This window comes from Acomys minous (genome assembly GCF_964271855.1).
Source record: "Acomys minous genome assembly, chromosome: 11".
NCBI classification, from domain to species: Eukaryota; Metazoa; Chordata; class Mammalia; order Rodentia; family Muridae; genus Acomys; species Acomys minous.
The window spans coordinates 12620688-12636221 of NC_140492.1; the positions used below are offsets into that span (position 1 = coordinate 12620688).

Below are 15534 nucleotides of genomic sequence, written 5' to 3' on the forward strand. Positions count from 1 at the left end.
CTAAAAAGCTTCAAGTTAGTAATTATATTAAAATCTATTTATATTTATTTATATCTAATTATATTTAGATCTATTTTATCCTCAAAATTTCAGAATAATTGGGGGTACACGTTATTTTTACTGGCTTTTCTTAGTAAAGAGAAGTATTTCCTTTTATTTTCCTCTTTGATTCTCTTTCTGCATAGTTTTGAGCATTTTCTGATTTTCATTTACAAAGAAAAAAAAACTCCTGAATTCTTTTTTAGAAAAGAGCTTCAGTGGTGATTGATTTTCCACCTATACGAACACCTTATTGGCTAATATTTCTGTTTCCAATTTTTTTTCTTTCTCTTTTCTAATTGCATAGGACAGTGACTACAGAACAATCATGACTGCCAGATACCTCGTTTCTTTTTTTCCCTCCGAATTTGCTTAATGCTTCAAGTACTTGATGAATATATATATATATATATATATATATATATATATATATATATATATATATATAATTACATATATTTCAACTCCTTTCAGCAGAGTTTCCATGCTGTTTGAAACTTTGGGCTGCTGTCACTGTTATCCTTTGTGCAATTGCTTTTTAAATCAGAAAACTCCCATCTTCATTTGTTTAGCCAGGAAACTAAGTCTTGGTCCACTGCTTCAGTGCGGAGTGGGGGAGTTTTGTGATCCAGATGGGACAATAGACCTCAGGGGTTGGCTAAACTGTAGTAAAAGCCAAACAACTCGCAAGTTCCTTCCTGAGCCAAGCTCTCTGTCATTTTATAAAGGAAAACTTAGCTAAGTGGGGAGGAGTCCGTCACCTCCCCACCCCCATCCCACTTTGGTGCCACCCTCGCAGATGAAATGTGAGCCTGGGTGGCCAGGGACGCCAGGGAGCCTGCTTTTTGCTTGCCAAGTCAGAGCACCTTTGGACGGAACAAAGCCCCTGCTGCACAGCTCAGCCAGGCAAAGACCACCACCGGCGCCCAGCTCCTCAGTCACCAGGCTTCCCTCCCTTGGGCTCTGGCTGGGGTCATGGCCAGGATGGCTTTGGATCCTGCTCTCAGGAGCACAGCCCTGTCCACCTGACCGCCCCGTATCCTCCTCCGCATCGCTGCTGGGATTCCTGGCTGTCCCCTCACTCCAACCTCCGCCTGATCTACCCGTCTGTGCTACAGAGCAGCTTGGGGCCACCGGCTTGGATGGATGCTCTGAAGCTGCCCCGGAGTCCAGGGGTACTGCTTCCGAAGCTGGTTCTGCTCTTTGTCTACGCAGGTCAGTGGTAGCCGGAACAGGGATAGACTGTCCAGGGTCGTGGGGCCAACGCAGGAATGTAAATGGGTGGTGATTCCCTTAGGAGGCAACACCAGACACCCACATGCTCGAACCCCTATCTCTTCTTTAACATTACTGATATGCTGTTTTGCTTTCTTTTTTTGTTTGGGAAAAAAAAATCTCAGAAACTGCATTTAGGGCATTTTAATCTGGCTAGTGTGAAAATACATCCAAGATTTAAGTGAACTTTGGTTGGGCACTGGCAGAGACTCTTTTAAAATACTTGAAACTTAAAGGTAAAATTATTCAGAATAAACGCGTTAGTGGCTTGAGCATTTTTATCTCAGGCTGCTCACGTTCCGAATAACCCAGTTCTGCCCCTTTTTAGAGTCACTTACTTTAGACATATTTCCGTGTTTTTTTAGAAGAGCCACAAAATAGGCTGAGCAAGAATCCTATGCTCTGAGCTATATGGTTTGGACAAGTTAGGATTTCAACCAGTTAGGCCAACACAACTTTCTTTTGAAAATGCGGTTAAACATCTGTTTGTGAGAGGTCCCTCATTTTCCTCCTTATAATTATTCTTAGTGGCAAATGCTAATAATTAATGAAGCAGAGTGATTTTCTTGCTCTGTGATTGATAGGGAGCCTCATATGGCCTTTCCCTGCTTATTCAAGTATAAAGTTAATTACACGCACACTCCTGCTTCACAAGCAGTGCAGGCTTTAAACCATTTTGCGTTTCTAACTTTAAAAGACAATGAAGTCAGAAGCTGACCCAGGAGTTTGCAGAGCCCTTCCCTTCCCCACACTTGTCAAGATGCCGGCTCTGAGATGAAGATGTTCTTCAACCCTGTCAGTTACAGCAAAAGAATTGAATAGCATCATTGTATCAGAAGGATTCAATTCCTCACCTTGCTCTGCCAGGAAGGGGTCCTCCCTGGGAGACAAATCTCATCTATTAGGATGCAAACTAGGGCCTGGGGTTGAGCACAGTTGGCCAAGTCCTAGCCTACCATAAACAAACATAAAGGGTCTGGTGGTTCAATCCCCTGCACTGCATTGGCCAGCTGTGGTGGCCCACTTCTGTAAACCCAGCAGTGGGGAGATGAAGGCGGCGCGGGGGGGGGGGGGGGGGCGGGGGTAAGGGGGGATCAGAAGTTCCCTTGTCAACTACGTGGTTGGGTTCAGGGTCTCCTCCTCCCACTCTGGCATATCTGAGAGCCTATCTCAAAAATAACCGTATTTTAAAGAGCAAATTAGTAAGTATCTGAAAGTTATCATGTTAAAGATAGTATAAGGGAAATTACTAGAAGTAGAATTTCTCACTTGAAGAAAGTCCCAATTCTAGTAACTGTATCATTCCTGCTGTGTCCATAGTATACGTTTTTCCCACTAAGTACCAACTCTGTTCCTCTTTATCCTATCTTCCTTTTCATTTCATGAAAGCAATAATGATTTCCCACCTCTTCAGCTTCTCCAAGTAACACAAACACAAGCAAAGACCAGGGAGCAAACGAGGCTTTAGTGACTGCCTTGACACAGAAACGTCACGGAGCCACAATTTCCATGTTCTGAGTTTTTTCCCTGTGGTAGGCTGAAAGGCTTTGACTTCGCACTCTGGCTTTCATCCTTTTCCCACTCTCAGGACTACATATGCAGCTTCTCCAGTGTTCAGGAAACCAACAGCAAAGGGCAGCATTTAGTGGGGGTGGTTTTCATAGGTACTTTTTAAACTTTTCTTTCTCAAATTCCTATCTAATAAGCTGCAGAGTAGTTGCAGGCCAACACTAGTCTGGCTTGGGTAAGAAATGTTGAGTTGACGAGTTCCTTGGTGAAAATTCCTGAACCTCGTATTTCAGAGGCTTGTTGTAAGGCTTTGCCGTATTTATTTGGTACTAGAGCAGAGATCATGCTCTGAGTTTTCAGTAAGTGGTAAGGTGAGCTAACACAATCTAATGTGGGAAAGCAAGCATCATAGGACAGATACAATCTTGGACGAGAGGTATCAAAGAAGAGGGGTGTGTCCATGTTTCAAGAGAGTAAGCAGCCCCTTTGGCTAGTTGCCCTTTAGGTAATGCTTATTATGTTCAGCAAAATAACCTTACAGGCAGGCAAGGTTGTTAGACTACAGAAGAGGTCGGTCCACGTGCACTTAGGAAATCTGAATGAGGAAAGCATGGGAGAACAAGACACTTAGAGACCAGGAAGGCCCTGGATGAAGAAAGCACTAGGATATAGTATTAAGACAGGCTGCATAGTAAGATGGGTAATACCAACAACGGATAGTTTAGTTTGAGTAGACCAAGAGGTGTAACTGAACACATGAGTTGTGCTTCAATGCCTGAACACTCTAATAAGTGAATTGCTGGTTTCACCATACAGAAAACCCCTAAGTGGATACATTGATGATGGCCTAGACATAATGCAACATGTTCATGTTCTATTTGATTAAACAAATAGTACATTTTTCTAAGCTTAATGCATTGTGTTGTTGTTTTTTTTTAATGGAGTAACTTTTGGAAAGAGATCCAAATGAAGTGTTTATATTATTGTCCACCCCCCCCCCCCCACTGCAGGCTACAAAGACAGGATTCCACCAAGGTTTTACCTTCCGGTGCCTGTCCCTTCTGCCCCTCCTTTTCCTTCCTCACAGCCTCGGTAGCTGGCCGAAGGCATTTCTAAGCAAGGGCTTTGAGCCAGATAGCACTAACCTGTATTACATTCTTGATGGTGGAATGGGCAAGTATGCTGGAGGAACCTTCTAGATCACACCTTTCATTAAAAAGCACTTGAAGACAGTTTGAACTCATTTTTTTTCCAGACACATTAATTTGGATATTAGAGGTGATGTTGTTTTATCTTCAGAGGGCAATTGGACTGTTCCATTATTTCACAAAGGAGAAACAGCTCTGTGTAGTCCGAACTATGACCTCTATCGTACTATTCTCAAGATATGAGAAACTAACTAACTAACTAACTAACTAACTAACTAACTAACTGTGATAGTAATAGAGGCTTTGGAGTCTGGTTGAAGCCTCAGGTAGGAAGAGCTGTGATTGTGAATACATTCGTCAGGCTGCTAAATTCACACTTTTCCATTGTTTAATTCCGGGAACTAAACAACAGTGCTCGAAAATGCCATAAAAATAATGAACAGTGTGTGACATGACATGGATGTTTGCTGCAAGAACTATCCCGGTTCTTGGCTAGAAAATTTGGGGCTTGGTTTCCTGTAAATTTGGCTCGCAGTATTTTGATAACACCATGTCCTCGTGTCAGCAGTAACAGCAATGAATGCAATGGAGCAGCTGAGTCATTGAATTCATGGGAAGCTTAATTGGATGGCACTGCTCCCGGCCAGCACCACAAGTAATGGGGTCTTCATGATCTCAGTAGCTCTTGTCCCATGAAAGTCTTCACTTACCAGGAAAGTGGGACAAGGGGAAGACAACCTATTGGGACTCTAGGTGAGAGAAGCATGGGAGAATGGGGAAATTGAAGGATCCAGAGGGTCCTAGAAACCTACAAGAAGAACATTATGATAGGCAGACCTGGGCCCAGGGGTCCTGCTCAAACTATGGCACCAGCCAAGGACAATACGTGCAGTAAACTTCGACCCCTTACCCAGATCTAGCCAATGGACAGGACATTCTCCACAGTTGAGTGCAGAGTGGGGTCTGACTTTCACATGAACTCTGGTGCCTCATATTTGACCATGTCTCCTGGATGGGGAGGCTTGGTGGCACTCAGAGGAAGGATAGCAGGCTACCAAGAAGAGACTTGATACCCTATGAACATATACAGGGGGAGGAGGTCCCCCTCAGTCACAGTCAGAGGGGAGGGGAGTAAGGGGAAAATGGGAGGGAGGGAGGAATGGGAGAATACAAGGGATGGGATAACGATTGAGATGTAATATGAATAAATTAATAAAATATATTTTAAAAAGAACAAAACACATCCCTGCTAAGCTCTGGAGATGACTGACTTGACTAAATGCTTGAATCCACTGAGCAACAAGAAATGGAGCTGGAGAAAGTCACGAAGAACACTGTAGCTGGGAGGGTGGCATATACATCGACAGTAAAGTCGAGATATCTGACGTTAAAGGTCATCTTCAGCACTCATGTAGGCAGTCCAGCCTGGGCTACAGCAAGGTATATCTACAAAATAAATCAACACCTGTATTGTCCTTGGCTGGTGCCTTAGTTTAAGCGGGACCCCTGGGCCCAAAACTGCCTATCATAATGTTCTACTTGTAGGTTTCTAGGACCCTCTAGATCCTTCTATTTTGCTATTCTCCCATGCTTCTCTCATCTAGAGTCCCAATAGGATGTCCTCTCCTCTGTCCCAGTTTCCTGGTAAATGAAGGCTTTCATGGGACATACCCCTTGGGCTAGTATGCAAATGTAAGTGAGTATATACCATTTGAGTCTTTCTGCTTCTGGGTTAACTCACAACCCCTACCCAGATCTAGCCAATGGACAGAACATTCTCCACAGTTGAGTGGAGAGTGGGGTATGACTTTCACACGAACTGTGGTGCCTCATATTTGACCATGTCCCCTGGAGGGGGAGACCTGGTGACACTCAGAGGAAGGATAGCAGGTTACCAAGAAGAGACTTGATACCCTATGAGCATATACAGGGGGAGGAAATCCTCCTCAGGAACAGTCACAGGGGAAGGAAGTAAGTGGAAAATGTGAGGGAGGGAAGAATGGGAGGATACAAGAGATGGGATAACCATTGAGATGTAACAAGAATAAATTAATAAAAAATTAAAAAATAAATCAACAAACAAAAATAAGATGTATCTTTTTGAAAATACTATTGTTAATGTAGTAGCTTCTCTCTTGGAGCTATGTGATTGATTATGTTTCTCATGTGGATTTAAGTAGAATAACAAAAATAATTTCCCTCTCCAGCCAAGTGGAAACTCTTAAAGTTCATTTCGTTTATCTGTGACATAGAAATCAAACAAGGGGGAAGAAAATATGACCTTTCTCCCTTTTTCCACAAACCCCACATTAATTAACACAATCAAACAGACTGCTTTACTTGCATCATGTCATAGGAAGACCCAGCTTGAAAGCTCCCTAATTTCCTTTTTTAGAGAAAGCAATAAAAGAACATGCGCCCATAAATATAATGTCTTGTATTTTCAATACTTTAACTTTGGTAGGAAATAAACACTTCACATAATTTATAGCATACAATTCATATTCCTTTCAGGAGCTGAGTTGAAAATGGCTTTTTTTGAAATTCTGAAATATAGAATATAAATTGTGCTTTTTAAATATATACCTGATTTATACTGCTTGTTAAAGTTTAATGATAACCCTATACTATAAAATAAATCATTTAGGTGGAGTAAAGAGCTGTTTAAGGTCAGTATGATTCTTTTTTTAATATTTATTTATTTATTATTATGTATACAGTGCTCTGCCTGCATGTACACCTGCAGGCCAGAAAAGGGCATCATCAAATCACATTACAGATGGTTGTGAGCCACCATGTGGTTGCTGGGTATTGAACTCAGGACCTCTGGAAGAGCAGACAGTGCTCTTAACCTCTGAGCCATCTCTCCAACCCCCAATATGATTCTTATTAAATATTTTTCAATGCATTTTCTTGTTGAAAAGCACATAGAGAAAAGCAATGTGGTCATATTAGATCCATCATATCCTTTAAAATGGAAATTACCTGCTTCATATTCTGCTGCTTTATACTTTGTTGATTCTTCAATATAATATTTAGTAAACTGTCAATTTACAAGTTATTTACATGAACATCTTCTGTAACCAGCTCATTACCTTCCAAGTCTAATAGATCAACAGTATGCAGACTCAATTATATAATTGTATATATAGGAACTATAATTATGGGGGTAAAAATAATGACATAAAAAGAGAGGTATGAATAAATTATCATGGCAAATGTACACATTAGCTTTCAATTATCACTGTTGGTATAACCCATGTCAATAATACTTTCCATTAATTGTAGTCAATAGAGAATAAACACTCTAAAGTCAGGAAACCTTCTTGTATAGAAGCTATTATATGAACAATGTTGGCAACTTTAATGACTGATGAGTTGATACATTCTGTACGCCATGATCATGTTCACCCAAAGCCAACGACAACTGCAGTGTCCAGAGAGAAGACTTGGGAAGAATGGCTTTCTGTCCCCCCGCCTAGACTAATTGGAGAGAAAGGCCAATGTAGACCTTTAGAAACATTTTGGAATTTAGAGTGTGAAATTGGGCATTTGGGCATGAACAGAATAATTTTTACTTAAGCTGTGATTTCACAACTTCCACTGCTCTTATTTTTACTTTGTAGAGAATTGCCTTGCTCAGTGTGGCAAAGACTGCAGATCTTACTGCTGCGATGGAAGTACACCCTACTGCTGCTCCTACTATGCCTACATCGGGAACATCCTCTCGTGAGTAGTGCTCAAACTCGACAGTGCTCATCTTCCTTTGATCCAGTTACTCTTTCAAGAAACACTAGGTTTCAAGTGCCAACAGGAGAGTGTAGATTGTGGAGGAGAAGGTGGCTCAAGTCTGTAATTCCAGCACTGGGAGACGGAGTCAGAGAGATTACCAAGAATTTGAAGCCAGTCTAATTATTTCCAGTCCAGTCTAGGCTACTGCATGAGATTTCATTACACACACACACACACACACACACATACACACACACATACACACACACACACACACACACACACACACATAAAAGATTGGTTATGGATATAAAATCTTTACTCAAAATTTAAATACTCACCAATGTCTTCTATATAGTTTTACTAGACAGATGTGTACATTAATAAAGTTGCCTTTATTAGAGGGAGTTTTTAAAAAGTCCTTTCATTGTTTCTTTTGTGTATTAAGTAGTAATATTATTGATAACTCTTTCATGAAATGCTTTTGTCTCCTTTGTTGAAGGATGTATAAACTCACATTTGTTGTTTAATTATGGTCAGCTTATTTTACCAACCATACCCTAAATTTTCTAATACATCCACTAGCTAAGGAAAATGAGAGACTATAAACAAATAAGACAATTGTAATGTGAAATCTGTTATTTACATAATGCATATAAGACAACTCAGAGAAATAATTTAAAACTCAAGAGAAGGTAGGCGTGAGTAATGTGTAATCCCACACGCAGAAATGCAGACTGTATTAAGCAGGTGCCATATTGGAGTAAGAATATATCTTATTCCTGCTTCTTAGCAAAGGACAATGGAGGCAATGCCAGCCTTTAGGTTGAAAGCCTAGAAAATTATTATTGTAGTTCTACTAAGCCCATGTGAGTGTGGTCTTGCAGCTCCTCTGCCTATTGATTTGAGAAGTGAAAGGCAAGATTGGAAGGGTCTCACTTCCACCTGTCTCCTGTGCTGCTCAGTTATGAGCACTGGTCCAGCCTCTGTCCTCTTCTGCTTCCCTTCTCCATGTGCACAAGGATGGGTGCAAACTCTTCCATTCCCATGTGGTTCTGCTTTAACTTCTGCCTTCTGACAGCACAAGAAGAATCAGAAAGTGTTAGGATTGGTCCAATGGCCCAGCTGCTCCAAGAACATGTCCATTGAGATGCCTGGGAACAGAATCCTCGGATTCTCAAAAGGAAGACCTGCCATACAGAAACTCTCTGGGACTCATGTTAGACCTGATATTAGAGATATGTTTAACTATAGACCTCACTCCCCAAAAATATGGCTTGGGGTACTCTTGAGGATGAAAGAAAAGACAGGATAAATTTTTAAAAATGAAAGATTATTAATTTTAATTGGAAATGAAATATTCAGTGAAATATAAATTAAGTAAATTTTCTGAATTTTCCCCTATGGAAGATTCAATAGGAGAACAATGAGTTGCCTATCAGCATATTTTTTACAGGAATGGGGTACCTTAAATATAAATCTATAATGACTTTTATGATTATAGATCACTTAACCAAACATAAGATAATTAAAAGCTTCTGATTAGTAAATCACATTTTTTAATGATTTCTGAATGCCATGTGCTATTGCTCCAGTAGATATATGTGTGGAAGCAGGGATGGATATGAATGAGTGAGTTTGGGATTTTCTGGTCCAACGCCCTTGATGCCTTTATCTGTGCACTCATTACATTTCAGGGTGCATCGTGCCCAATTTCTTAACTCCCCACTCTCCCTCAGTGGGAAATAAATATTGTGGATGTAACTATTAACCATCATATCTTAAATTTTTTAATTTGAAGATACACTTTCTGTGGCTTAGATTAAAAAATGAAATTTACACCTTTCTGAACAACACAGTTATCTGGGTTATTAGATCCATGTACTTGTTATGCGCCCAGGCGAAAAGGAATTGTGTTTTAGAAGGGAAAAGTAAACACAGATGGCATTATATTTCAGGCAGTTAAAACTGAACTTTCTATCAAAAATAGAAACTTCTGAGTAAATCTCTTGCTAAACAATTCTTAGTGGAAAAAAAAAAAACTTTAAAGTGTTTTTCCCACTGGATGGAGGAGGATACATTTTCAGGATTTCCAGTGATTGTTTAACATTTGAAAAGAGTTCTCAACTCCACCCAAGCTTTTTTTTCTGTTATGTTGTAGTGAGTGCAATAGGGGAGGGGAAAAAAACCAGTTCTAAGAATGCTCACAAGAGTTTTTTTCTGCACATGCTTCCCAGTTTTGCTGGTTTGGAATTCAGAAACTATACTTCCTCTTTCTCAAGCCCCTGGGTGCGTTCATTAAACATTGAAAACATCTTAACAGCAAGTTAAGCTTTCACGTAATCATAAAAGCAGCAAAAACGAAAGCAATGGAGACAATAAATTTTTTGTCTTGAATAATTTTATAAATTGGTTTTATCTCATGGTTTGTTTTCAAAATAAAAAAATGTTACCTTAATTTTAGACGAACTACGTGTTCTCTTCAAGGCTGTCAAATACAAATAGCCCGAACACTATGAATGTAACATTTATATAAATTCCTTATTGTTTCCTGGTTCTTCTTGCTGTAGGTAGTTTATTGTATATATGTGTAATGCTATAAATGTATATGAAAAAAAGTAAAACAAAAAAAACTTAAAAAACAAAACAAAACAAAAAGTGACGGAGAGCTCAAATTATAACACAGGGCATTCTGTAATATCTGTGGTTGGTTAAGTGAGATCTACAGGGGCTCCCTCTGCCAGCCTTAGCAGTGATCATAGCTGAGGAGAGGTGTGTTGCTTAATTTAAGAAGTGTGTGTGTGTGTGTGTGTGTGTGTGTGTGTGTGTGTGTGTGTGTGTGTGTGTTTACAATGAGATGTTTAGGGAAAGCTTCACAAATGGCATTTGATAAGAGTTTTGAAGGAAGGGTACATGTTTACACAAATGACTAGTGAAAGAGGGGAAATTCCTTGCAGACAGAGAGACTCCTGCACACACAGCCAAAGATAGAAGCAAGGAAATGATCTTACGACAAGATCCATCTTGTTCAAAGCAGCAGGAGACGAACACTAAACAGAGTCAGAGATGGAAAAACATGGGTCAGACAAAAGGTGGGTTGGTATTAATAGACTCTCACTGGTCACGCCTCCTAGAATTAAAATGAAATAATTCCATATTTGAGTTCATGTAGTGTGGACATCGTCTTAGATAGTACTAATAATATAGAGAGCAAGAAACCCCCAAATGAAGATTTAGTGTATTCCGTAGATAAGGATGGCCACTCTGAGACAGGGAACCACGTGGAACACTTTAGATAGACTACATGACCTGATAATTATTTCTATATTTAAGGATTTCTAATAATATGAACAATCACCTGAAATTTAGAAGCCTCCCCACACTTAAAAAAAGGAGAATTTGATTTAATTTGATAAATAAGGAATTTACAACCCAATTGATTCAGCAACTCTTCTACAGAGAAGATGGGTACCCTGACGGATATATATGTAAAGAGACGCCTGCATTTAGGTTGTTGGTGGAAACTGACTGGCATTCCCTAGAAGTGGACCCCACATAGAGCTGTGATTTGTAGAGTACTCTTTAGAACTGGCAGAATCCAAGGGGATACAGGGTGTTACAGAGTTACTATTTATTGTTATCCACTGGAACAAACTAAAAACATGACCTTACTGAAAGTATGGGCACTCTACCTAGTCACAAACCACTGTACAGTCTTAAATGTGAGCCAGACTGCCTGGGAGATCATGTGAGACAGACCATCAGCTGTAGGACTTAACACCCTAACTCAAAAATAGGCTTTTTCCAGTCTGCCACTGTAAAATGTAGATCAAGCCAAGCACATCATCTGACAGCAAAAAACATCCCCACGGGAAGAAATCAAGAGGAGGGACTAATAATGGAGGCCCTGGTGGGATTCAGTTGTTTTTTTTTTCCTCAATGAAATGTGAAAGATGTCGTACCCACAGTTTTTGCAAAGACAGCTAATAAATATCGCTACCATGATTTTAGAGCCATGCTATGTAGGAAAGCAAAACAAAGTCAGAGGATAAAGATTTTACATTTTCAGATGACACCTGTCACAAAGTAGTTGAGGAAACTCAAAAGACATTTGCATCAGTTAAGAACAGCATTTAAATGGAAATAACATTATTTTCATTTCAGAAATTAAAAAAAAAAAAGAGCTCTGAAAAGTGAGCACTGGGCACATCAATGTTTGTCAGAGTTCTAAATTGTTTTCTATTCCTGTGATAAACCCCACAACCAGAAACACCTACTGGGAGGAAAGGGTTGTGCTTACACAGTCCATCACAGAGGAAAACAAAGACAGGAACCGAGAGTCAAGTACTGAAACAGTAACCATAAAGGCATGGCTTTGCTTCCCACGACTGGCTTGGTCAGCTTTCTTTTACAGCCCAGGAACAAATATAGTGAAGGTCTCATTTTTGTTTTACTAATAGTACCATGATGAGCCACCGCAACAAAAAGACGGCACTAAAATAAAGATGAACTTAATTGAAATTATAACAATAACTTCTGTTTTATCAAAGAAAAGAGTGGGTGCTTCTCTCAGAAGACATTATATATTAGGGATTATTTCATTAACAGCAAATATAAATGAGTTCATAAATGAAACTCTTCAGACAAATTCATTTTCTACTCTAATTGCCTTTATAAATGAAGTCTACCTAACATAACTATAATTTGTTTTGAGAAAAAAATAAGTGAAGTTTCTAGGACATAGTCTCAACAGATTATTTGTACAAATGCACTCCAACTCTTCAGAGGTCTATACCAACTGCTGTGGGATGAAGCCATCGATAAAGCACAGATCTGCTCATGGGCTTCTTAGGAGCACATGGGTAGCACAGAGCTCTAACTTAGCAGGTTGCTTAGCTTGCTCTGGTTGGTGGGGCTGACAACCTGGCCAAACCAAAAAAGAGCAAGCCTTACTCTGCCCTGAGCATGCCTCAACGGCTTCTTGAAGAGGAGTTATTCTAAAAAATCAAACTGAAGAGCTCAGCACATCGCATAATTGCTGAAGAGCTTGCCTAACATTCACAAGGCGCCATCTTGGACCTCCAGCTCTGCCTAATCCAGGTGTGGTGGCACAAGCCTGTAATGCCAGCATTTGGAAGTTGGAGGCAGCAGGGATAGGAGTTCAAAAACCTTCCTTAACTATGAAGCGTTCAGAACTATCCTAGCTGCAGGGGACTCTGCCATAAATAAGAAATTCTCAAAAGGAACTGATAAAATATATTCCACATTCCTAAAACATCTAGAAAACTACTGATAGAGGGGAAATTTTAGGTTACTAGATCATCTTAATAAGGTCAAATCACTTTGCATTTATTATCACACTTAGTGGCATACAGTTAGATGCCTTCTTTTAAAACCAGCAGTAGATAAGCCTGTCTGTCACTGTACTGAAATTCTCAGCTAGCATGACCCACAGATAGTATAAAAGAAGGTAAAATAATTGGAAAGGCAAAAACTAAACTAGTGTCATTTATAAATGATGTGGTTGATGTGATTTTTTTTTAATACAAATACCTTTTAAACTAATAAGAAAATTTCACCAAATGGGAAGGAAGCACATACAATCTATGTAACAAAATTAGTGGACTGCTATATGCAAGCAACACATATTAGGAAACCTAATGTGTATGCAAATAAACCGCCTAAGGGCCATAAGAAGATGAGGGTCCTTGGCTTATATGCAGAATTTCCTGGCTTTCATCCCCATCATCCTCTCATCCCCAAAAAATACTCAAAGTAAATAGTAAGTAGTTCCAAATATGCCTGACATTTACGTACGGAGCAGTACGAATGCATAAAAATCAATAGTATTATTTACTTTTGTGTTAGTGGGACCAAAACACCTGGCTGTGTGACCCATTATGCTTGGGCAAAATCTCACAAGTAGAAGAGAGTGTGTGGCAAAGGACCTTCCTCACTGTTGCTGGCAGGAAGTAGACAGGAGACAGGAAATGGCCATGGATAGTATACTCCCAGGGACCTGCGTCTAGTGGCCCCTTCCTCCAGTTCAGCCTCACCTCCTCACATTTCCTAACCTTATCAAAACAGCACCACACCCTAGGGACCTAGGCTCTTACATATGTAACTATGAAACCATTTTTATCCAGATCATATCAAAATGAGTGGGAAAGAGAGGGCGGCATCATTCTGTGCATGGGATGTGTCAATACTAAACCCTGCCAATTCTTCCATCACTATCTGTCAATTCCAATCCATTTCAGTCAAAAACCCTTAGAGCAGCTTTTTATTGCATTTGGAAAACTGTGCCTAGGGTTTATGCATGATAAAGATCTTAGAAGATTGAAAATGGTTGTAATAAAAGCACAGAGAACAGACATCCCCCATAGACACGATAGATATGAACATTTACCAGACCCCTATGATCCCAGTTACTCAGGGGCTTGAGGCTGAGTGAGCATGAGTCCAAGGCTAGCCAGGGTCACATAGTTAGAGCCTGTCTCCAAAGGGAAAATAGTGCCTGGGAGGTGTCCCTGTAGGTAAATGTGCTGGCTGAACAAGGCTGGCAGCCTGAGTTTGGTTCCTAGAATCTACAGTGAAAGAGAGAACAATCTCTTTAGATTTGTTCTTTGATCTCCACATGTGCTGCTCTATGACACACACACACACACACACACACACACACACACACACACACGGCTCTCATAACACACATCACATACATGCACACACATCACACACACACACACACACACACATACACACACACACACACACGCACACACACACGGCTCTCATAACACACATCACATACATGCACACACATACATACACATCACACAACATGCACAAGCACTACCACTACCACCAATAATCATCATCACCACCACTACCATCATCACTGTCATCATTTTAAAAATAAAATATATTTAATAGAAAATAACTTGTGTGTTACTGGATTATAGACTATAGGGCTTAGAAGTTTTCTAGTAGGTCCACTCCTCATCAGCCCAGGGTCACAGCTGAAGCACCTCGTGCTGCACAAGGCACCGTGTCCCACCGTTTCCTATACTTTATGTGTTAGTCAGTGTCCATTGCCGTAGCAAAAACCTGGATAAATCCAATTCAGCAAAAGAAGAAGTTTGTTGTGATCTATCATTTCCGAGATTTCCATTCAAAATGGTTACTTTCTCTTGCTACTTTGAGCCTGAGGCGTTACTGGGATGTGTACGTAAGAAGGTCTCTTACCACATGGTACCCAGGAAGGAAAGAGGGAGACAGGAAGTGCTCAGGGTCACAGCACTGTCTTCAAGAGTACACTCCCAACCTCCTCCTATTGAATCCTACCTCTAAAATGTCTCACAAGTCCAAACAGTGTCAAGCTGAGGAACGAGCTTTTACCACATGGACTTTGGGGCCATTCCAGATCCAGTTGTGTATTCACATTCCACTATGCCTTCAAAGTGCCCATCTCTCTGTGTGTGAGATAGTCAGTCCTTGCTTTCTTTTTTTTTTTTTTTTTAATGGGGAAGAGCTTTGTCTAAAATAATTTTAGCTAACTCTAGATTAATGTAAGTATATAGGTTTCACTTAAGATCAGTGTAGTTCTATAGGGTATAGGCATTCAACTTTCTATGAAGGTCTCAAGATGGGGTGAACGAACAGGATACATCACTGTCACTAGCAGGACCTTAACACTGTACTTAAGGAGATCCCTTTTCTTATCCTCAATAGCTGGACTGAATGCTCTTCTCTTTGCTATGATAACACAGCCCTTTCTCCACCCTATTATTATTCATCAGTACCTAAGGACATTGTTTGCCCTTCTCTGCTC

The 15534-nt window shown here is 40.2% G+C and overlaps 1 protein-coding gene across 1 annotated transcript in view; it reads left to right on the top strand.

Annotated features, from left to right (window-relative positions):
• Nucleotides 1-788: 788 nt before the first annotated feature.
• The window catches only part of CYYR1 (cysteine and tyrosine rich 1), a 92693-nt gene continuing 77947 nt past the window's right edge, over nucleotides 789-15534 (top strand). The window contains exons 1-2 of the mRNA XM_084802357.1: nucleotides 789-1254; nucleotides 7598-7700. Coding sequence (XP_084658483.1) covers nucleotides 1182-1254; nucleotides 7598-7700 — 176 coding nt within the window. The 5' untranslated portion in view covers nucleotides 789-1181. The remainder of the gene's footprint in view (nucleotides 1255-7597; nucleotides 7701-15534) is intronic.